Source organism: Polypterus senegalus, chromosome 8 (genome assembly GCF_016835505.1).
Source record: "Polypterus senegalus isolate Bchr_013 chromosome 8, ASM1683550v1, whole genome shotgun sequence".
In the NCBI taxonomy this organism is placed as follows: domain Eukaryota; kingdom Metazoa; phylum Chordata; class Cladistia; order Polypteriformes; family Polypteridae; genus Polypterus; species Polypterus senegalus.
In genome coordinates this window covers 4,537,777-4,563,076 of record NC_053161.1, presented here as the reverse complement: position 1 = coordinate 4,563,076, position 25,300 = coordinate 4,537,777, and the positions used below count along the sequence as shown (strand labels likewise).

The window sequence follows — 25,300 nt, the reverse complement described above, 5'->3', positions numbered from 1 at the left end:
ATGTTTGCAATGCATAACACCTGGTTATATTTTTAAATTTTTCATACAAAATAATTTTAGAATCCCTGTTCTTCTGTTTTAAGCTTTATTCCACAAGGTTTCAAATAACAATGATCAAATCATAAGTATATGTATTACTCTTTGATCGCGTGCATATAATCATCTTGTTCCTGAAAATTGTACACTGGACTTCACACATTCACAAACTGGATTGAAGCAGTGCTCTACAGCATAAGTTCTTAAACTATGATAGTGCAGTTTCATGAATGGCACTTGAACTCAATAGGAAAAGGTCACAAACTTTTTGCAAAGTCTTGCGATAGATGGGCCGTTTAAAAAATGTTTGCAATACGCCATCTGTTGGAATTACAAATTCAGTGCATTTTATTACTACATGCATTACAAAATTCATTCCAATAGATAGTACACTGCAAATGTTAACACTGCTGTCTACGTTGATTATTTACATTTCAATTTGTTTTAGATGGGTAGCACATCAAAAAAAGTATAAAAAAGAATATCATTATTTTATTGCTTTGCACCCATAACTTATTGTCTATGGGGGAAGAGCGAAAGCTTTAAATTCATCAAAACTTTCAATCCCCAGTTTTCAACAGATCTCGATGTTTTAGGGTCCTGATACTGAAAACATCGATATCACAATGACTGGTGTGTGTTACCTAGGCAATGACATGCATGTTTCTGGTGACTCTTCCTATAAAGTCAGTCTCGAGTCCTGGTGCTTCCTGTTTTGTTATGTGGTTGCAAGATGGTCGCTATCCACTGAACTGAGACAAAGACTGGACTGCTTCGGTACTGTGTCTCTTCAGAGGATCCTTGGGTACCACTGGTTTGACTTAGGAGTACCGAATAAGGCACATTACCTGCATTGTGAGGGAGTGTCAATTATAGCACAATGGCCATGTGGTGCTATTCCTCGAGGGTGATCCAGCTCACAGAATCCTCATTGATGAGGACCCGAGTAGCAGGACCAGGCTAAGGGGACACCCACCTAACACCTGGCTGTGACAGATGGAGGGTCATTTCTAGAGGGTGGGACTGGACTGCATGTCTGTCTGGGGGATTGCCAACCAGAATCCTGAGCTGTTCCGTTGTGTGCTGGGTTCAGCAACACGCTATATCAGTGCATGTTCCCCAACCTGACCTGGATGTGTGTCTGTTTGCATGTGCGTGTATGTGTCTGTGTGTAATAGTTTCTTGAGGACGGTCTAGAGCTAAAACAGATGGATGGAAAAATACCTAACTCGAAACTTCAGCCTGTTATGAGAGGAAGATGTGCTGATTAGTGATTTGAGCCAAATCATGCAAGAGAAAGAGGCACTCTAGAGGAACCCTCAAATACCATAATTCTGCAATTAATTATAAATTCTTGTCGTCAATTGGTATCGTAGTTACCTATGTTATGATCAGAACGATCAGAAACAGAGTGGTAAATAATTACTGAAATGTTATCGAATAATTTGGGTAATTTGGATCGTAGGGCACAAAGCCTACTGACACTCACATCCAAACTTTTTTCCAAATTAATCACAAAAACTAGAAGTAGAAACATTAAGACTTATAGGGTTGATTAATTGGGCAAGCTTTCTCAGTGGGCTAAAATGAGAATCGTAGAGAGTGCTTTAATTGGAAACCTGAAATTCGAAATCAAGCAAAACCTTTAGCTCTTTTGTGAGAATAAGACATTCTTTTATTTGTTTAGGCTAATGGGAGAACGGAAGTTACTATAACTCCTCACTCAAAGAAATGACAAAATTGTCACATACACTCCATCAAAATGACTCCAGGGAGGCCGGCATAGCAACCATCAACAATGGATGGCATCATCATGACTGAAAGATCATGAGAAATAAATAAAAGTAAAATTCAAAATAAATGAAGAGATATTTCTGTACCTTCCAAAATAATCAAAAAGCAACTGGAGATCATGATGATAATAAACACATTAAATCTGAATCTCTTTCCTTTTGTGGACTACTAATGATGAATGTTATGAATGACTTAAATCAAATAAACAAGCCACATACAATTCTCTTCACTCACTTTCACAGCCAATGACTTCTTAGCAACATGTGTTTGGCATAAGTTCTGTTGTATACAGATTTATTCAGCAGACTTTACAGACACACAGTTGAGCTGTCATCCTTTTACAATCAAATGTTCCATGTTTTTAACAAAATTTCCAACACATGTCACTACCTAGTTTATATTTTTACCATATTTCAGCATTTGGACAGCATGGTGGCACAATTGTAGTGCTGCTGCCTCACAATAAGCAAACCAAAGTTTGAGTCTTGGGTGCCCTCTGCATGGAGCTGCATGTTCTTCCTATATCTGCATGGGTTTTCTCCAGGCGCCCTGTTTTTCTCGCGCAATCCAAAGTCATACAGGGTAGGTGACTTCCTATTGCTCGATTGACCTGTATGTGAGTTCACCCTGTGATGTACTGCCACCCTATCCAGGTTCTGTTCTCGCATTGCACCCAATGGGATTGACCCCTGCCCCATCACTCTGCCCTGGATAAGTGGTTAAGAAAATGGATGGATGGATTTCAGTCTTTCACTCTTCTTCATTTTTAACTCAGTTAAGATTTAAAGAAGGCAGAAAAACAGTAATAAAAATGAAAATGGAAAGCAAAAAGTGAACACCAGCATTTTTAGTACTTATCTTTACCAAATGTAACTGGCATTTACTGAGGAAAATCCCATTTATGATAAACTGAACAGTCCAGAGGGACACAAATAGACAGGCAGCAAGTTCTTGCCAAGTAAGCTATCTACTGCATTAATGCTATAAGCCTAGTCCTTTGATATTTTATCATTTTTATGCATAAATGGATTTACAGTCTGAGACATCAAATAGAGTAGAAAGGAAATGCTATACTATTAAAGATGGTACAGTCAAGTCAGTAGAGCAACCAAAGACTCGATGATGGAAATACAGATATGAAAGGTCAAATAAAAAGGCCTTACTGTGTGACACTGTTGAAATAAATTGCAAGATGCACCAGTCGCTCCCACTTGCTCTGATGATGCAGTATCTCTAGACATCGGAGTACCAGAGTGAAGACCCATCTCAGGTCCACCATATTGACATTGTCCAGATGAGGATCAAAGTGTAAACTGGAACCTCCCTCCTCATTCAAAATGCTGCCAACGCAGCTAGCCACAATGTAATCTCCAGGGGGCTCTATAACCTGCAAATCCATGCAACACATGTGAATCATGGAATAATACCTTCAAAGAAAACTTGAAAACAAGCAAAGCAAAAGGACATATAGTTTAAAAGACATCTCCAACTGCCTATCCAGTCTGTCAAGAGACGATAATTGACATACTGAATTTAATACACTGAAGATTTATGAATTACAGAATGTGAACATCAATTTAAATGCAGTCCTGAGGAACAGTTTTAAAAATCTAACTTAATATTGTGTCTACTAAACATCAGAGGAATGTTTTTTAGCAGATTATTAAAAATAACAAAGAAGCAAATCTATTAAGTATTATGTAGCTGATGAGTATAGTAAAAAGAATGCATACTAATGAACCTAACCAGGACCAGACTCATATTCATATTGAGAAAAGCATATTTCTCAAATGATATATCCATTAGGAGCTTACCTGCAAAGCATTATTTTCTTGGAGACAAACAATCATATCCAATAAACACTCAGCTGCCTGGAAGAGGGTTGGACCCATAAGAGTATTGAGATGTTCCAGTGTCATTACAGGAAACATGTCTGAATAGTTGACTTTTTCTAAAAACATCCCAGCTAGGCAGTACCGCTCCCAAAAAGCATGGCACACACTCTGCAGACACAGCCAGTGTTCTCCGCGATGGGCCAATGTCTGAAAAAAGTAAATCAGTCACATATTGGAAAGCAACAGTATGAAGACTATGAGAAACTCCAAAAGTAATATGCAAGCATACTAATTCAACTTATATTATGAGGCATGAGGACTCCTATTATGTGCAACTGCAATGTGAAAAATCAAGCAATATGGAAGTAATACTAATACAAGAGGGTAATAGGCAAGATGCCAGTAATGCTGTAGTAAGTAAGATTTCCAAGATGTACTTGTTCTGGAGTTTACAGTAGTAATTTACAGATGCTTGGGAGGGAGTGTGAGAAATGAGAAGTTGCCACAGCTGAAATTGACCAAAAGTCAAAGGCTCCATCATGTCTGCTACATCTCCTTCACCTTCTTTAGGGAGGAGACACCACTTATAAGATGTTATATACTATTAAGTCTATCAAGAAAATAAATTCACACAGTTTGCAGAAATTGTGTTAGGACAGGACTTTTTGTGCAAGACGTACCACTGCCTTTCTGAAATATAATACAGATTTTTCAAGAAGCTCCAGCAATATTTCATAGTTGTTGACCTTATCCAAAGGCTTTTGGGTGGACTGATGAGAAGCAGGTTCAGGCTCATTAGTCAGCTGGGTTCTTGGCGTGTCTACAAACTTTTCCAATTCAATCTGTTTAACCTGGGTAACTGATGATGATGTCACTGCAATGCATAAGTAATGTTGTTAGAAATTTGCTCACTCTGAATATGAAAAAATGAAATGCAAAAAAAATCATTCTGTCAATTATGAAACACTGTGTGTAATCTTAAAGTCTGTTGAAGGAAAACTCCACCCAACAATATTTTTAATGTTACACACCCCATGTAGTTTGTAGTGATGACCGAGAAAAAATAAGTTTTAATGGACAACAGACATAACAAAGTTTATGATAGAATGGGTGCCTGTAAAGACCAACACTGGACTACAGAAAACAGTATCAAAGTATCCATGAAGAAATCTCATGTTACTTGTGTCACATAATTTAAACATCAAGTTATCCAGTCATATGCTCACAAATAAGCAAAACACATGCATTTTTTTCTTAAAGGCTGCTTAAAAATTACTTCCAGAAAATCAGACCTGTGCATAAGAAGTAAACTCAGTCATATTGTAATGACCATTGAATCAAAAACTAGCATACTCCCTCACTCACTGGTTAAGAGTTCTCTCTTCAGTTCAAAACTTACCACAATGTACACATGTTTCCTCTAAATCCACTGCTCTGATTTTTTAGAAGAATTTATTTAACAATATTTTAGGAAAAAATGCATGCACTTTGCCCATTGTGAACATTAGACCAGAAGAGTTGATGTCTGGATTTTATGACACAAATAACAACAGATTGTTTTTTGTTTGCTATGGTCCAGAGTTGGTCTCCACAGATGCTCTTTGTATCCTAAATTTTGTTATGTCCTTTCTACATGAAAAGATGAAATGAGATTTTTCTCGACCATCACTACAAACTAATAAGGGTAAGTAACATAAAAATATAACTTTTGGTGGAGTATTCAGTAAACAGGCAGACAAAATGCTCTTTCAGTAAGTCACTGAAACATTTATTATCTTCATCTGCAGAAAGACAACACACAGACACTCTTATGCATCATATTTAAATGACCTTACAGTTGTAAATGTTAGATGCTGAGAGCAAACCAAGGTAAAAAGTGAAAAGTTTACATTAACACAAAAATCTTGCATAAAGGAAGGTGTTTCTCTCTTTTGATTACATTTTCATCTATTTCAGTGTATTATGCAGTATGGAAGCAAAATGGAAATGCAATCACTAGACAGACTGCAATCAACAAGAAAGGAGGAGGTGCACGGCTGGCCAACTGCAAATATAGGACCAATGATGCCAACCATTTCTTTTCTTGACTTTCATCTCAGGTCGATCTCCTGATGACTTCATACTGGATGAGGTGTCTGAAGTTAAAGATTCACTAATCACCACCTTTTGCTCCATTACTGTACCACTGTTATAGAGAAAGAAGAGCCGAGGGTCCAACATGTTATACCTGAGGGAGAGAAAAAAGTGTTAATTGGTTAAAACTTCAACAATGCATGCACATGTTTAACATCCTGCTAATTATCTCAGATTTGGGAGTTGCTAACAGCAAAAACAGAAGAGATGTTATTTATGTTGTGATTTTCTCAAAGAGTACTATATAGTTAGGGTCAAACAATACAATCCTCTGTAGGGATCTGTAATTTAATGATGTTATTATTTACTAACAGACATGACAAAACCTCAGACACATGCTCAATATAAGTAGCCATATCTGGAAAGGAGAAGAGAGTATCATTGATATACTGTATACAGGCACAAAAATGTTCACAAATGGCTGAAATACTGCCAGTGCATTTGCCAGACCATATGAGTTCACAAGATATTTGTAGTGTCCTATTGAAGTATTAAAGGCAGTCTTCCATTAATTAAATATATGCATTATGTGGCAGACAGCCGGGTCCCATGCCCGGCAGGGACGCTCCTGCTGCATCTATTCCGGGGGAGCAACCATGGGCAGCTCAATACCTCCCCTGGGATACTTGGTGGCAGCCTCCCTGGCAGACGGTGATCCCCCAGCCTGTCGCATGGCTCCATGGGAGATGGAGTCCTCCGCAGCCTGGTTGGGGGCTCGGATGGCCACTAGGGGGAGCTGCATGGAGTCAGCAGCATGGCTGGAAGAATCTTCAGCCCCACCCGGAAGTGCAATTAGAACCAGGTGGTCAAGCACCTGGAACGCTTCCGGGTGGGCTTTAAAAAGGGCCAGCCACCACCACTCAATGGCCAGAGTCGGGAGGAGGAGGACTAAGCTTCAGGAGGAGTGGTGGTAGAGAAGATCGTTGGTGTGTTTGCTGTGCTTATTAGTGCTTGGGGACTGTGTATTGTCTGTGGGTCACGGGGAAGACGTGCGCCCACGGGTGAAGAAAAATAAAAGTTTGTTTATTTTTATACGTGCCTTTGTTACACTATAAATATCTAATCTGGTGAATGTAGATAGATAGATAGATAGATAGATAGATAGATAGATAGATAGATAGATAGATAGATAGATAGATAGATAGATAGATAGATAGATAGATAGATAGATAGATATTTTATTAATCCCAAGGGGAAAATCACATACTCCAAAAATGCAGGTAAAACAGACAATAACTTTGTATATTGTTAACAATTACCAACCCCCCCGCCCCCGGGTGGAAATGGAATTTAAAATCCACCACCAGTTCCTTGGTTTTGCTGGTGTTCAGGTGTAAGTGACTTGAGTCGCACCATTTAACAAAGTCCTTGATCAGGTTCCTGTACTTCTCCTCCTGCCCACTCCTGATGCAGCCCACGATAGCAGTGTTGTCAGTGAACTTTTGCACGTGGCAGGACTCCGAGTTGTATTGGAAGTCCGATGTATATAGGCTGAACAGGACTAGAGAAAGTACAGTCCCCTTTGGCGCTCCTGTGTTGCTGACCACAATATCAGACCTACAGTTCCCGAGACACACATACTGAGGTCCATCTGTAAGATAGTCCATGATCCATGCCACCGGGTATGAATCTACTCCCATCTCTGTCAGCTTGTCCCTAAGGAGCAGAGGTTGAATGGTGTTGAAGGTGCTAGAGAAGTCCAGAAACATAATTCTTACAGCACCACTGCCTCTGTCCAAGTGGGAGAGGGATCGGTGAAGCATATAGATGATGGCATCCTCCGCTCCCACCTTCTCCTGCTATGCGAACTGCAGAAGGTCGAGGGCGTGGTAGACCTGTGGCCTCAGGTGGTGAAGCAGCAGCCGCTCCATGGTCTTCAGCTCACTAGGATGTGATACTTTTGGGACTGGGGTGATACAAGATGTTTTCCAAAGCCTTGGGACTCTCCCCTGTTCCAGGCTCAGGTTGAAGATGCGCTGTAGAGGACTCCCCAGCTCCAACACACAGGCCTTCAGCAGTCGTGACGATATTCCATGTGGACCCACTGCTTTGCTGGCACGAAATCTACTCAGCTCTCTGCTCACCTGGGCTGCTGTAATTGTAGGTGGGGATGTCTCTCCTATGATGGTATCAGCAGAAGGATGGGTGGAGGGTGCAGTACTCCGAGGTGAGAGTGGGTTACTGTGATCAAACCTATTAAAGAAGTTGTTCATTTGGTTTGCTCTCTCCATATTTTTGTCTCGATGGTGGCACCCCGCTTCGAGCTGCAGCCAGTGATGATCTTCATCCCATCCCACACTTTCTTCATGCTGTTATTCTGCAACTTCTTCTCCAGCTTTCTCCTGTACTGCTCCTTCACCACCCTGAGCTGGACACAGAGTTCCTTCTGCACGTGCTTGAGCTCATGCTGATCACCGCCTTTAAAAGCCCTTTTCTTCTGATTCGAAAGGCCCTTGATGTCACTTGTAATCCATGGCTTGTTGTTAGCATAGCAGCATACTGTTCTTACTGGAACTACAATGTCCATACAGAAGTTGATGTAGTCAGTAGTGCAGTCAACAACCTCCTCAATGTTCTCACTATATGATCCCTGCTGGATATCCCAGTCTGTAGTTCCAAAGCAGTCTCTCAGAGCCTGCTCTGCCTCAGGGGACCACTTCCTGAATGAGCGTGTAGTTGTAGGTAGCGCCCTCACTCTTGGTTTGTAGTGAGGCTGAAGCAGAACCAGGTTATGATCTGCTTTCCCAAGCGCAGGCAGCGGGGTGGCACTGTATGCGTCTTTAACGTTTGCATACAGTAGGTCGATAGTCCTGTTTCCCTGGGTGTTACAATCCACATACTGGGAGAAGGCAGGTAATGTTTTGTCCAGTGTCACATGGTTAAAGTCTCCAGAGGTTAGCAAAAGCACCTTGGGGTGCTGTGTTTGTAGTTTAGCAACAGTAGCGTGGATGATGTCACCCGCTATCTCCACGTCCACCCGAGGAAGGATGTAAACAATAACAACAAAAAGTGAATGTGAGTGAGTTCTTATGTAGTGGGCCCTACCACCTGATTGAGCACAGCTGAAATTAACAGACGGGAATAATTGTTTTTATGGAGGTATTATTTAACTCGCAATAAAAAAATATAAGGAGATAGTGAGCAATCTTTATACACAGTGAAGAATAACTCCACTCCAACTGAACTATTTGATGAGCTAGCAAAATCATTTCACGTTTTTCTTTACTAGGAGGCTTTGCCCCCTGCTCACTTCGTTCATCAATGCTGTGCCTGTGCTACGTGTTAGCCTCTTAGCGGTTCTGCCACTCGGGTATGGGGCTCCAGATGTACAATTTACTGACTATTTTACATTACTGCAGGTGATTAACCATTTTAAAAAATAGTAAAATGTAATATTTTGAAAGTTAAGTTATGTTTCATGTTGCATTAGATTTATTTGTTGCGTTGTTCTGTTTGGCCTTGAAATTAACATGCAAAAATCTTTTAAACTTACACTTTTACTGTAAAACTTCAGTAAAAACAATTTTTTGAATTACATTTTCGTCAATATCGCATTGAATTTTGATTCTGTGCTTGGACTTTCAACGCGACAATGCAACGTATAACTGGCCACTATTGAATTTCTTTTCTTTCTGTCTTTTAAATAAAATGGCTTTTTTGAATGTTTGGCTCTGAGATTTTTTAATTCTCTTTGCAAAAGCTATTCTAATGGGAAACTGCTAAAGTTTTAATATGAATGGCATATCAAGATCTCCTTTGTTGTCTAATGTTGACTAGATGGTGTTAATGGTTGTAGATATTCTTTGGGATATTGTAAGTTGATGTTTTCATCTTCCACACATTCACCAACAACTGTTTCATCAAAGTGTATTGATACACATTTAAATAATTTCCCATGTAAACGATCTACATTTTTGGCATTAATTCATTTGACTTCATCGTTTCTCTGTGCTAGGATTGCCCGTGTACTCATTTTTTCTGTTGATAACCCTTCGTGATGAAATTCTTTAATAAGATTTGGACATAATACATCTTCTTTAAATGGGAACTTAAAATGAGGAAAATGTTACAATTTATAAGTGCTGAAATCGCAAGAACTATGTCTGTCAAAAGCATTCACACAAATGACAGGTGAGAATACCATGTGTGTGGTTGCATTTGGTTGAGAAGAGGGCGTGACTTGAAAACATCTCATGGCCAAAGTCTCGTCTCGCGGGACTTGAAAAAATCTTCCAAAAAGTCTTGTCTCATCGCAGGATTTTTTTAAATAATAGAGAGATATCTACCCATTTCCTTTGTCATGACAAAACATACTTGTTTTTCTTTTGGTAATTGTGCACCAGGTAGTAAGTCGCTAGTGCAGTCCTATGGATGGTGAGGAGGGAATTTCAAAGTTGTGTAATTAATACATCAGTAAACTGCTCCTATTCTTATTGTCAAATTTCAGTAAAGAGATAAGATAGCATTAAAGGTAAGTTGATATGCAGGCATAAAGTACAACAGTTTTTTGCCTAATGTTGCAACCTCCTTAGCCATTGACTTAATAGCATGATTTTTGACTCTGGGGTCTCCAGCACAAAAAAACAATTTATTCTGTATGAAGAACTCTTGCTCCTCTGCTAGGAGTTCACAACAGCATATATTTTAGGCAAGAGACTGAAAGCCAAAGGAAAACCTGAAATTAAATGAAATTGCTCCTGGAGGGAAGTTTTTGTCCTAGTGAAATTTTCTTTAGAGGTAAAACAGTGCAGACATTAAAGGATTTATGTTTCTGTCTTTTAGAATATAACCACTGTGATCTCAAGCACACAAATGAAAACACACCTGAACAACATATTCCTTCATAAAAGAAAAAGAATGATGGGAGTAGTGACATTAGCAACTGAATTCTCTGAACATTATTTAAATACTGTAAAATAAAAAAGAAAGATCATTTAATTCCTGACAGTCTTGCTAGTACTTTGCTGTCCATGCATTATGCTTAGCTTTATTTTTAATTTATGGCTGTTGTTTTATATTAATTATTATAATGTGTTCTCTTTTATATTGATTACCTAACTTCAATATAATCATTTATTTGTTTAATTAGTTCATTTTTTTCTTTATTGCTTTTTTTCTTATTGTTTAATTGTTCTGTTTTATGTTTAATTTCTTGTGTTTTAAATGTTGAGCCAAGGGAGCCGGACCCCCAAACATCCCAATGATGCATTTAGTGCAATCTCTTTGGGGCTACTATTCTAAAGTAAACTTAGTCTAAGTGCTCATATTATCTTTCCGTCTTTAAGAGAAATATTGCATTTCTTTAGAAAATTTAGGATTTGTTATTTGCTCTGAGGCTCGTCTCCTTTATGAGTGAATTTTGAATATGATTTTTGTAAACTTCTTCCATGCAGATGTTCTTACAGTTATAGTAACAGAATACCATTAGATTCTCCATTGTCTTTCTTTGGATTTCATGAATTATCCTTGTTTTTGTTTAAAAGATATTTGCAGTTTTTCATCTTTTTGTGCAGTTTGCAATTTTTCTTTTGGTTGGTTACTTCAGGCATATTTATGTAATTTGTATTGTAATTTAATAATTAAGCTGTAGTCATGTGTTTAGAAAGTTTTCTGCCATTGCCCTTAGATCATAGTAACTATTGTACTACATCTCTTGTACTTACCTTTTAATTTTACTCTAAATTAACCTCTTAACTTTGCACTTTCAAATCATATAATAATTTACTTTTAGATAAAAGAGTCAGCTTTTAGAAATGCTTAGTACGTTTCTCCTTCACTGTACGTGAGGATGTTATGTATAAATTGAACTGCAAAGTTTTGTATCACTGAGAACTGGTGAAGGTTATGATGTTCAATTCTCCCTTATACACAATTATGAATATACACAAACAGCTGTGCTGAGCCTTGGATTTGTTAATCACCTCCACAATAATAATATTGATAATTAGCTCAGATGAGGTGCTAAGCAGTTGAAGAGTTATGGAAAAGACAATAGACTTTAAAGAGCTGGACCTACAGTACAAAAGAATATGATAGTTTGCTCCCCTTTTATGCCAATGGTGGCATAAACCAAGTGGTAATTCTCTGGTTTGGCACTGGATCAGATCCATCCATCCATCCATTTTCTAACCCGCTGAATCCGAATACAGGGTCACGGGGGTCTGCTGGAGCCAATCCCAGCCAACACAGGGCACAAGGCAGGAACCAATCCTGGGCAGGGTGCCAACCCACTGCAGGGCACACACAAACACACCAAACACACACTAGGGCCAATTTAGAATCGCCAATCCACCTAACCTGCATGTCTTTGGATTGTGGGAGGAAACCGGAGCGCCCGGAGGAAACCCACGCAGACACGGGGAGAACATGCAAACTCCACGCAGGGAGGACCCCTGGATCAGATTATAATACAAATTATACCAGTCAAAGAATAAATGTGCACAGTCAACTTTCATTTTGGTTTAAAATAAAAATCAAATTCAGGAAAGAAAAACTCAAAATATTTATATCAGTTACATTCATCTTGAATTTGTTACTTCTACACTCTGTACATATCACAGTCCCCTTAAAATTTCTGCATATGCCAAAACCAATTTAAACAAGCTACTGGCAAAGAATGCTTGCATCTGGAAGTGTAAGTCATGCCTTTACTGTGTTTTCTTTATGAGGGCAGTTTGACATTACATCTTGTCTGGCATTTTAATTTGGATTATACACATTCAAATGTCAACAAAGGTTTAATAGCTATATATTTTCTTTCATAATCAATTTCTTCTCACACATTTATAACCCCATCAACTACAACTAAAAGAAAAACAAGGGCAGCCTAGTTGAGAACCATACCTGTCACTGCATACATCCCAATGCTGCTCCAAGGTCCTGCTGAAGAGGGTAAAGTATGCCATTCCCAACACAGAATTGATTTGACAGCGCCAGGGACGCTCTCCTGCACTCAGGAATCTAAGCTGTCTTCTCTTCTTCCAAAGCCTTGCCAGGGGTGTTAGGTGGGTGAACAAAATTTCCATTGCCTTCTTGTCACTTCTGCAATAGACATAGAGCAAAATATGAGAATGTGATGTAATTAAGTCACCTGTCCAGCAGTAGGTTCCTGCAGCTTAAACAATCAGTGCCTACTAAATGATCACTGCCAAAGAGAGTGTATCCACAGTGAATTTACATAGGTGAAAACACCAGACACTGAGGGAGGTTATTGTTCCAAATAATTAATTTTCAATATTAAGAAGACCCTGAAAGAAGAAGTCTGTTTGATTTGGGCTTGTGTAGACTCATTGGCTAAACTGTGAGGTGAGGACAAGCACAGTGGGAGTCCATGACGGAGCTAGTCTACTGATCCCTGTTCTAGTTTATTTAAGCATTGATTGATACCCTGCTTTTTCAAATTATTCCTTAATGTAGAACATGAAGCACCGCTGGAAAGTTGTTAAAGGTAAATTTCATACAACCATTAGGAAGTTTATCTTCACAGAGAGAACCATAGACAGTGTGGTAGACAATATGACTTTAGGGACCTTCAGAACTAGACATGATGGCATTTTGGAAGAATTAAGTGCATAGGACTGGTGAGCTTTGCTGGGCTGAAAGGCTTGTTTGCTATTTTTTTATATACCTTGACGAACAGAACATATTTATTTCCTTGAGAGCAAGTTATACATCACATAAATGTATGTAAGTACAACTGTTTCCATATTTGTACAATTGAAGCACTGGAAGGAAGGCACAGTATAATTTCAATGGATCAACCATCATTTGATTTACAGTCAATTAGCTTAGACAATAAGCCACACAGCCTTTGAGTACTGTTTATCCATCTATTAGGTCTCTCTGTCTATTACTCATAAGACACTTTATCTGTCTATCTACCTTGGGAGCTTGGGATGCTGTGATAACATCTTACTTTTGTTTGTCCATTTTCTTTCCCTGAGCCTTCTTTTTCTCAGCTTGAGGATTTGACTTTTCAGCTGGACCCTTCTTATCGGGCGTAGGCTTTTTCTTATCGGCCTGAGGCGGTTTCTTGTCAGCTTGAGGCTGCTTTTTTCCGGCAGGAGTAGCACTCCTTGGTGGCGCCTTTCCTTTCTAGGGATTAAATATACAAATGAATCTCTTACAGAATGAAATTGAAAAACAAAAACAAATAATGGTTAAGGACAACAAAAGAATCGTATCATTTGAAGTAAGAATTTTCTGTTTGTGGTTGTAGTGAGAAGTCAAGCAAAACGACACCTTTTATTGGCTAACTAAAAAGATTACAAAATGCAAGCTTTTGAGGCAGCTCAGGCTTCTTCTTCAGGCAGGTTGTAATACAGAAACTAGGGTTCCCTGTGTTTATATAGCCATTAGGACAGTTACAACATTGGAAAACTTTCAAAAGACTTTGTTGGACAGTTATCTTATTCAAAGATCTTGACCATACATTGTTCTCCTCTCTTGCTAAATGAATATTAGCTTGAAGAGGTCTATTAATCTTTTACATTTAAGATGTCTCACTTAAAGGGTTTCCAATGTTTTATCTGTCCTGGTGTCTATATAAACACAGGCAAATCCAATTTCTGTATTACATCCTGCGTGAAGAAGGGGCACTGAAAGCTAGCATATTGTAATCTTTTTAGATATCCAATAAAAAGTGTCATTTTGCTTGACGTCTCACTACATTCACAATGGCTAACATGGTACAACATCCTAGTACTACTGTTTGTGGTTAGTAGTGTCAGGTTCTTGCTGGGGATTTTTCCATGGCACTAGTTTTATTAATGCTTTTTTCTTAATTTATCTTTAAATTGTTTATTATTTGTTGATTTTTGCTGAGCTGTGGAAAGGTGAGTCAACCCACATTAGGTTTCTCATCCAGGTTGTGTACAATCTGCTTCCCAGTACATCTAACCTATACAGATGGGGCAAAACAGAGACACTAGCTTGCCTTATGTGCGCCAAGCAAGGAATTTAAAAGTACATTCTAAGCTCCTGCCCAAAAGCACTGTGTGAGGGACAGTACAGATCGAGGCATAACATAGTCCTAAAGGCAGTTTCTGCAGCAAAGGAGTGGAAAGAGTGAAAAATTGTACCCTCTCAAATGACCTTCATCAGACCTGGAGAAGTACCAAGATTGGAAGGAAGACCTTCAGCAGGCATCTTGGCATATGCAAAATATTGGCAGTTGTTGGTGAATCTTGAGCAAAAAATCCAGCCAAATAGTATTCACAACCCTTAGCCTGGACCAAGTCCTCCAAAACAAACAGTGCTGTTGGAGTTAAGAGTCTCTTGGGAATAACACTTGGAAGAGGTCCTTGATAGAACGCTTACCAAATACTAGGCACTGATCAGAGACTGTCAGCAAGCTGGATGGAAAGTAAGGTGTCTCCCAGTGGAAGTGAGCTTCAGGAGCTTTGCAGCTTAATCTTTGATTAAAGCCTTCAGCTACTGGGGCATCGAAGGAGACAAAAAGAGAAGAGCCATTGTTGTGTCTCAGGTAAGTACACCAGTTATGAAGATAATTCGACAACCTCAACCTTCCTCTCAGTTTTCCCAACTATACTTTTGGGTTTAATATGGGATTTAAGCCTCAGGTATTTTGTGTTGTTAAGTAATTTATAATCATTAATTATGTAGGAGTAAGACTGCTGAAGTTATGTTTAGCTAAATAAATTGTAGCTATTGATCTTTTTTTTTAATGTAGCAGTTATATTTCCTTTGTATCATTCTGTTTGATTAATATTTATCCTTTTTCTTTTTTTTTTTCTACTAAGTCTTGGTTGTTGTGCGATGCTAAAGAATGGAAAATAGCACAAACATAATGAAAAGTTCCAGCAATAGAGACCTAGTCAAAAATAAAGCTAGGATCACAACTGGGATTTCTATAGCCCAGTGACAAAACCAAAACATGTGGAAAAAAACAGCTTTGAAGAAACAGAGCCTACAGATCTGCAAGCAAAAAGGTATTTTAAAGAAGTACGGTCAAAATAAGGATTTGTGTTTATCTGCATTCCCTGACGAGGAAGAGACGCTAGTGCTGAACCCTTAACTCATTATGTAGATGACATCGCATGCCGCATACTGTACTTCTGGTATGTTTCCAAAGCAGCTAATAAACAATAGCCATGAAATGGTGGCATCCATTTAAAACCAAAATGGCATGTAAGCTGATGCAAAGTAATTTTAACTAATTGAAATAAGTTTTAAATCAAGAAACTGTTGCAATATTTGAATTGCGCATACCGTATATACTCACATATAGTCGTAGTCTTGAAACCCGAAAAATCGATCATAAAATCACACCCAGACTTACTGTATATGCCCTTTCAAATATAAGGCACTTACATTTATATTTTTTTTTACATCTTCTTGCCTTCTCCAATCTCGCATCAGTTTCTCAGACACATCGATCTTTGTTGCAGCAGCGCAGTTACCAATTTATTTCGCTACTTCAACAACGTTTAATTTAAAACCAGCTTTATATTTTCTTCTGCTCAAATGCACCATTGTAGATAAGGGATGTTCTTACGATAAAGGTGTATGAGGGTGTGAGGCATAAAAAACAGTGCAAACGTCACTTCGGAATAGTTTACCGTGTGGTCACATAGGCACAATACATAGGAAAAAAGGCACTGTGCTCCGTGGTTACTCTCTCAGGTGGGTGTTAGCATATCATAATCTCTTAGACCAATAGCGTGAGTTTTCCGCATTTGACTTATACGACTGACATAAAATACCGGAAATTACACGGTAAAATCAAGTCCCGACTTATCCATGGGAGAACTTAAACATGAGTATATACGGTACTTCAAAACTCCAAATGGCTGCATAATGTCAAAACAGTCATAGCAAAAACACTGCCAAAAATTATAGCATGACTTAACCATAATGTCTCGTTAGTAAGTTTAAGTTATTTAACACTGTGATCAACTCAATTGTACTTTCTGAATTATTATTTACTTCTTAAATAAATACAATTAAATAATTATTATTTAAAAGGTTTGGAAGGATTTAATGATTTGGCCCTGTCATGTTTACTTAATAATTAGAACAATTTGAAATACAGCAGGGGCCTCATTTATAAAACTTTGTGTGGATTTGAGCGTGAAAATATACGACTGACAAAAAAAGGGAACTGTGCATGCCAAAAAAAAAGAAATTTATAAAACCTGGAATATCCACATTTCTATGCAATTTACCCTTTATAAATAAAAATCACCTTTTAAAAAATGTGTCAGGTCTTGAACATTGACCTAAAATGTCCATATATGGAGCACACTAATCAACTTCATACAGTACATATGTAGTTATGATGCTGCAGGACTTCACTGGCTGATACAGCGGCCTTTCCCTCCTAACACTTCAAGAACCCATCACCTGCATATAAGAATATCTGAGAGTGCAAGATCATGTGTGGCATTATAGTGCCTCTCCCCTGCTCTCTGTGGGTCCATGAAAGGTGTGGGGCAACATCATCTGAGCAAGTAACCACTATCATCTGGCACATGTATTGATGTGATTGCTGTTACAATGAATAGTACAGGCCATATTAAACACTGAGGGTTCAGCCAATTACCTCACCCACAAGCCAGCTACCAAATATAACACCATCACGTTTGTCAAAACTATTTTGCCTGAAGATAAATGAATCACAGCTTGACTCAGGCTACTGAGACACAACATATTGGAAAACTTGCAAAGTAATAAAATGTAACTGCTCACAGTTAACAAATGCAGCTTCATTCTCCCTAGGTGCCCTCATTGCGCAGTCATACAATATGACTGACAAGAAAACAAAAGCCACATGAGCAAGCAGCATATCTGTCAGGAAAAAAGCCACGGCAACATTGAATGGCAGTGAAAGACATTGCAGCAACCTCAGCAGGGTGACCTGGGATGCTATATTTCATGTGAGGAACATGCACCACCTTTCTTTGAGGACTTAGGGAACAGGCATTACTGGCTACAGAATATGATGAATGTGTGTGCAGTAAAATCTACAGCTTGCTCATAAATACACATAATTGACTTTAGCTATTTGTGATCTGACTTTTGTTATTAATGGCAAGCATGCCAGATGTGTAACTTCTGAGGTATGAAGTAACATTGGTCAACTTCCTTACTTAACAAGACATTATCATGACAAGACATGTACTGTGTGTGTGTATGGAAAAAACACAGTGAAACAAAACAATGAGCAATAAAATTAGAAAAGTACTTCTACAGATTAATAATGAAATTATAAACAGATAACAAAATTGGTGATACATTCAACGAACTTCAAATGAAAGGTGATTTTAAGAAATATTTGCTTGGACAGGTTACTGTTTTTCGGAGTAATTTCAGAAATGATCTGTATTTTTTGTGCAATCAGCTAATGGCAAAGTATATTATTATTATACAGAAATAGCTTTTTAGTTTTATTTTGCATAAAGAAATATCCAAATGTGGGATCATGTCTCTGTTAGAACTAGTACCCTCTCATTTTGAAATGAACACGTGGCCCAGGCACTTACAGAGACACCTAAATATTACAAACATAAACATCTTCTACTGTATTCTGCTTTGAGAACGTTTATAAGGGATAAGTGGCACTCATTTGAGATAATTTGATGACCCTGATCCATGGAAAACATGTAGTCAGGGAAAAGGTCTGGCAGTGCCTCTGTCTGTAGACATATGCAGCTCACATTATATTTGTAAGAGCCATTTGTTATTTAGTAAGGTTATGTTAAATTGATAGAAGTATGTTCTTAGTTTTGTTAAAATGTTTACCTATATATAAATGCATAGTCTATGGAAGATTCTGTTATAACCCGACAAGCTAAAAACTGAAAAGGGAAATTTCTAATTATTTCTTCTCCCTCTGATTAGAGGTTAGTCCCTGTTTGTGATCTGCAGAGCGCCTTATATGAGCAGGCAGTCAGCTAAAGAAGGGAATCAATAAATATCTATAATCGTAATAAACAAACAAAAAATAGCGTACAAGCCGCGGATTAAATAAAGGAAATGGGTACCTGAACAGTAAAGTAAGTCTCGAATAGCTACACAATAACTATAACAATCGTAATAAACGAACAATAAAACAGTACAGAACCGTGAAGCAAGGAGAAATGATGGCCTTATATGGCGTTCGTTTATAAAGCAGCGGAGAAGCTGTGTGAAGGCAGCTACACAAAAAGACAGCAGAGCGCCACACTCTGAATGTATTCCTGGCATCACCGTTATACCCTCTGATCTCCCATTTCAATTCAAATGCCTCAAATTTCCAGTAAGGCTCTGCTTCGCGATGACAATTAATAAGTCTCAGAGACAGACCCTACAAAAGGTTGCCATTGATTTCAGGCAACATTGCTTTTCTCCTGGACAAAACTATACGTTGCATTCTCAAAAGTAATCTCAGTGCACAGCTTGGTCATATTACAACCGGACTGCTGAACTGACAACGTGGTATACAAAGAGATCCTTAACAGATAGTTATTGGTATATTTTCCCTCAGTTTAAAGAGGTTTTCTTTTCTTCTTAATAAAAATTTAAAAGCAGTACTTCATCGCTGCAAAGCGCGGGGATTTTGCTATATACAGTATATATATATTTATATATATATACTTGTATATGTATATATGTATGTATGTATGTATGTGTATATATATATATATGTACGTAGATATGTATATATATATGTGTATATATATATATGTGGATATGTATATATATATGTAGATCTGTATATATGTATATATATGTGTGTGTGTATGTATGTATTTGTATATATATATGTATGTGTATATGTGTATATATGTATATATATGTAGATGTGTATATGTATATATATATATATATATATATAGATATGTGTATGTGTAGATATGTGTATATGTAGATATGTATATATGTATATGTATATATGTTTATATGTGTGTGTGTCTGTGTGTGTGTATATATATATGACAGCAACACTCATAACAGTGACAAAACAATTACATTGACAATCATGTTACGTTATTTTTAAAACGTTTCCTTTTCTTTTTCATAACTTCTTTAACACACTACTTCTCCGCTGCGAAGCGCAGGTATTTTACTAGTTACAGAAAAAGCCCATACCCTCTCCAAACAATTTTTTTTTTTAATCCCTTCTTTAGTTGATATAAATTGGAAGGCTAACTAGATCACAGCCGGAGTTTTGCAGTAGCTTGCACGTTTGATCGTGTTTGTGGGATGAACAGTGTGTTATTAGGAAAGAGATCTCAGACTGGCTGCCCTGTATATCAATCAAGTGGCAAATGCCATAGGGATGATATATGATAGACTAACGTTTAAAAAAAATTTTTTGAATGCAACGTGATCTACCTGCACTACCTTTGCGATCTACCGGTCGATCGTGATCGACTCATTGGGCACCCCTGGTATAGAACATATTAAATGTATTAAGTGAAGCATATGTGTTTGCCATAGATAAATAACACAACCGTTAAGTATAGTAAGTAACTGAAGTTTAACAAGAAAAGGCTAAGCTTGTACCAGAAATATTTTTTTCCTTTTTTGCCTTATATTCTGCATGTGTAATAACTTTTTTCTGAAATTGTGTGATTTGTTCCTTTCTAAATTTTCAATACAAATTTTTAAGATTAACTTTATTGGACTGAAAATTTTCTTTTGTTATGTGTTTAACTCATGCTGGATCCTACCTTGCCAACTCAGTAGCTGCTTCATTTTGGGAACTTGGGAAAGATGCAGCTACAATAATAGACATGGGCCAATTTAATCTGAAGGATTAACAACTTTGACATATACTCCATAGAGAATTTTAGATTAATCATGGCACTAAGCAAAGCACATAGATTAATGAGATATCTACTAATACTGCTTCTCGAAGAGCTACAAATGGGGCTCACATTACTGGTGCTCACGCTACAAAGTTACACTTGATCCAGAAAGGACTACAGTGGTTAAAAATGCACCTAAACAAATTCAAAAGTGCCTTGTTTTAATGTAGTAACTGCAGATTTGATCAGCCTGAAGCATTTTTATTTGATCTGTCATACTGAGGTAGTGTAATCGCTGTACCAAATTACTCTACAGCATACTCTACTACTCCTGCAGTACTTAAATAATACACTATAGCAGTGATTCCCAACCGGTGGATCGCAAACACTTTATAAAAGGGGTTCACGAAAAAAATATTGTAATGGTGGAATTTTAAATATTAAATGTAGGCAAATATATTCACAGTACTATTAATAATACAATAATAAAAATGAGTCAACAAATCAATTAAATGTCAAATACATGAATATTACCTCAGTCATTTACACATTGCGATGGAAAATTGTTGAGTCGCAACAGGTAACAATCTGTAACGTGATGAGACGATACGCCGCTGGCGATGAGTGTACATTCCCGTATGATCTGGAAACTTCCAATTCAGCAAACTGAGAACCCCGAATGCGCTCGAAAGAACAAGAATAACGTCTGCCGATATAAAAACGCTGCAATCAGACAAGGGAGAGTAGAGTCGAATTGAATTGTACGACACGCTTAAGAACCACGAGTGATTTTAATAAGATAAATTAGTAGTGCATAGTGTGTGTAAATAAATTACGATAAAGACTTTTTACTTAAACGTGCGCACGTCGAACATGAAAGTGAATAATTATTACTCCGTGATTTTATTATGAGTCGATGGTTAAAAACGGGTAGTTTTATCAAGTCTGACAAAAAGCTGGATAAGCAATCAATTGCTTCTTCTTCTACTTCAGTCCCTGATTTGGTACCAACACAGGGTGATGATACTGAAAGTTGAAGTGAGCTACTGTCTCTCCAGACTGAAAGCAAGGTTTTTAGGCGAACATAGTAAGACAAAAGACAAGAAATGAAAATATGACAATGACTATTTACAAATGGGTTTTTATTTTACTGGGGATGAGTCAGAACCTAAACCGCTTTGTCTAATTTGTAATGAAGTCCTGGCCAACAGCAGTTTAAAATCACTTCTTCGTAGACACACTGAAACAAAACACCCAACGTACAAGGATAAACTTATTATAATGACTACACAGGGGGTTCGCCAATTTATTCCTTTTTTTTTGACGGGGTTCACAAGGAGAAAAAGGTTGAGAATCGCTGCACTATAGCAAACTCCATTAACTGCAATGTGTGTGTGTGCTTGATTTGTTCTTTGGTCTTCAGTCATAGATATGGAAATCTAGGAAGCAGTGTGCACATTCAGTGCTGTGTGTCAAAGAAGAGAGAGCAGAGGTATCACATGAAGTCTGTCCAAGAAAGGTAACATGCAAGAACACTTGGACATGCCATTGGTGTCTTCCAATTTAACTGAAAGAGTGTAGTCTTTTGGCGACTCACAAGAGGACAATGTAACAACGACAGGTTTTGTAAGTTGTTCTGAGCTTAAAAAGGGAGGAACATCAGAGGTCTTCAGGAGGCACACTCACTTCACTGGCTTGGAAATGACTCCCAGAACTGTTTTAAAATTGTCCTTTGTCTGTATAGAATTAGGTGAATGATGACTAATGGGAGAAACAAATTGATGGGATAAAACAAAAAGAGAAAGAGAAGGGAAGTGAAAAGATTTTGGGAGATGGGATTGTAGGGATATCATGGTGTCAGTACATGATTGTGAAAGCCTCAAGATGGCAGCAGGTTTTGAAATTATGTGTTCTACTCATGAGCCTCTTTGTCTTGTGTGCTTTAATTCACAGTTTTGCAAACTTTAAGACTACACTTGACATTGTTGGAAGACTGCAGAGATGCCACTTTGTTATTAATTACACACTCCATGTGACTCACCTTCTGATACTCAGTCACTTCAGCTGTGTACTTCGTCTTCTTCTTGGTGGCTCTACCTCCCCTCTCATCTTCATCCTCTCTTCCACTCTGAGTAAGAACTTTATCCCTCCTACAAGAAACAAGTGCCAAGAAGATCAAAGAGCAAGATGGAAACTCCATATTATCACTGGGAATGAAAGGAATAGTGTGATGACATTGAAGTTCCATAAAACAGCCAGCACACAATTAGGGCTAACATCTACTTGATTCTCTGATCAAGATGATGGAGAAATCAAGCTCCACCTCATTAGAATATAACTAACATCCACCTACTTTAATAACATATCTTTCTATTATAAAAGAAAATCTTGAGACGAGAAGAGACTATTGTCAAGAGATTTTTTCAAGTCCCATCCTACTCTCAACTATTTAGGGTTATGACCCACGCCCATGGTACTCTCACCTCTCATCATTGTGAATGCTTTAGTCAGTTCCTGCGCTCTCAGTTCTTATAAATTTTTACGTTTTTCTCACTTTAAGCTCCCAATTAAAGAAGATGTATTATGTCCAAATCTTATTGAAGAATTTCATCATGATGGATTATCAACAGTACAAATGAGTACACGGGCAATCCTAGCACCGAGAAACGATTAAGTCAACGGAATTAATGCCAAAAATGTTGATTGGTTACACGACAAATTGGTTAAATGTGTATCAATAGACTATGCTGAAACAGTTGGTGGTGATCGTGTGGAAGATGAAAACATCAACTTACAATATCCCAAAGAATATCTACAACCATTAACACAGTCCGGTCTTCTTCCACACGAATTACGAGAAAGAAGGGTGTATCGTAGTATTATTGCACAATTTATGTATGAGTGATGGGCTATGCAATAGGACAAAATTAGTTGTATTCAAAATTGGTCGAAACAATTCTGACATGTAAAATTTTAACAGGTGACAAGAAAGGTAACGTAGTACAACTTCCGTGAATAACATTAGACACAAAAGGAAAAATCAAGATATGCCATTGATATGATATGCCATTCATATTAAAACGTTTACAGTTTCATTTTAGAATAGCTTTTGCTATGAAATTAACAAATCACAGGGACAAACATTTGAAATTTTATTTATTAGATTGAAAGAAATGATATTCACTCACGGGCAGTTATATGTTGCGTTGTCATTATGTAAGTCCAAATACAGAATCATAATTCAAAGCAATATTGACGTTAATTTCAAATATTGTTTTTACTGAAGTTTTACAGTAAAAGTTAAGGTTAAAAAGTATTTGTGTATTAATTTCAAAGCCAAAAAGAATGCAAACGTATAATGCAACGAATACCTTTAATGCAACATGACACATAATTTTCTTTCAATTTATTACATTTTACTATTTTTTACTATGGTTAATTACTCGCTGTAATGTAAATTGTTAGGTCTATTATACATATGTAACAATTTCCATGAAAATAACAATTTGTTTAAATTGTACGTCCGCTTCCACATAATTGAGTGGCAGAGCCACAAAGGGGCTGGCGAGAGAAGCGAGCAGGGGGCAGAACCCCCTAGTTTATTTAAAAAAAAAAAAAATGTACAGTAATCCCTCGCTAAATCGCACTTTGACTTTCGCGGCTTCATTCTATCTCAGATTTTATATGTAAGCATTTCTAAATATATAATGCGGATTTTTCACTGCTCCGCGGGTTTCTGCAGACAATGGGTATTTTCACTTCTGGTACATGCTTCCTCAGTTGGTTTGACCTGTTGATTTCATACAAGGGACACTATTGGCGGATGGCTGAGAAGCTACCCAATCAGAGCATACAGTTAGGTTCCTGTGTGCTGATTGGCTCAGCAACGGAGCGCCAAATTCGATTCCACTGCGTTAACCAGGAAGTCTCGTCTCGCTCATTCAGCATCAACGTGTTTCGCTGTGTAAAGAGTTAACTTTTGTGCTCTTTTGTGTTTATCTTTGTGCATAGTCAAGCCCTTCATTATGGCTCCAAAACAATCTGCTCCTGCTACTGCTTCAGGGGCCGTGCCCAAGCGCCAACGGAAGATGTTAACGATTGCCGGAAAGGTAAAAGTTTTGGATATGTTAAAGGAAGGGAACAGCTACACCGCTGCAGGATGCCATTATGGTATCAATGAGTCCACGATTCTTTTTATTTAAAAAGGAGGAAAAGAATATAAGATCTACGGCCACAGTGTCCTTTAACCAGGGCGCAAAGCAAGTTGTAACTGGATGTAATAAGGAGGTAGTCCAGATGGAATCTGCTTTAGGGATTTAGATTGAAGACTGCCAGAAGATGAACAACGGCAGTGCTACACAATCGCCTGAAGCGGCTCCTTTTGAAGAGCTGTAACGCTCTCCTTTGTTGTGCAGTAAAATTAAACTCATCGTTATCAGACAAGTCGTCGTGTCATTGTTGGTGAGTAACCATAATGAATTTTCTACATACAGTACTTAGTACATGTACGCACGTTTAGTGTCACTGTACACACATTTTACTGTATACAATTTTTCTTGCATTGTACGTATTTATTGCTGGTGGCCTGTCTGTCGTAATGGCTGTAACATATGTTGTATCAGAGACACTCGATATCTTTAAAATAATATTTAGGTTTTACTGTATATAAAGTGTGTTTACATACATAATTTCAATGAATATTACCTAATATCTAATAGAATACAAAGGGTTTAGGCTGTATATGGTAAT

General features: G+C 37.8%; 1 protein-coding gene across 1 annotated transcript in view; it reads right to left on the bottom strand.

The window, feature by feature from the left end:
- The window catches only part of cfap54 (cilia and flagella associated protein 54), a 199,772-nt gene that overhangs the window by 92,378 nt on the left and 82,094 nt on the right, over positions 1-25,300 (bottom strand). Inside the window, exons 32-38 of the mRNA XM_039760566.1 lie at positions 22,593-22,701; positions 13,714-13,892; positions 12,642-12,839; positions 5,738-5,892; positions 4,346-4,539; positions 3,645-3,872; positions 2,994-3,217 (exon numbers count right to left, since the gene is read on the bottom strand). Coding sequence (XP_039616500.1) covers positions 2,994-3,217; positions 3,645-3,872; positions 4,346-4,539; positions 5,738-5,892; positions 12,642-12,839; positions 13,714-13,892; positions 22,593-22,701 — 1,287 coding nt within the window. The remainder of the gene's footprint in view (positions 1-2,993; positions 3,218-3,644; positions 3,873-4,345; positions 4,540-5,737; positions 5,893-12,641; positions 12,840-13,713; positions 13,893-22,592; positions 22,702-25,300) is intronic.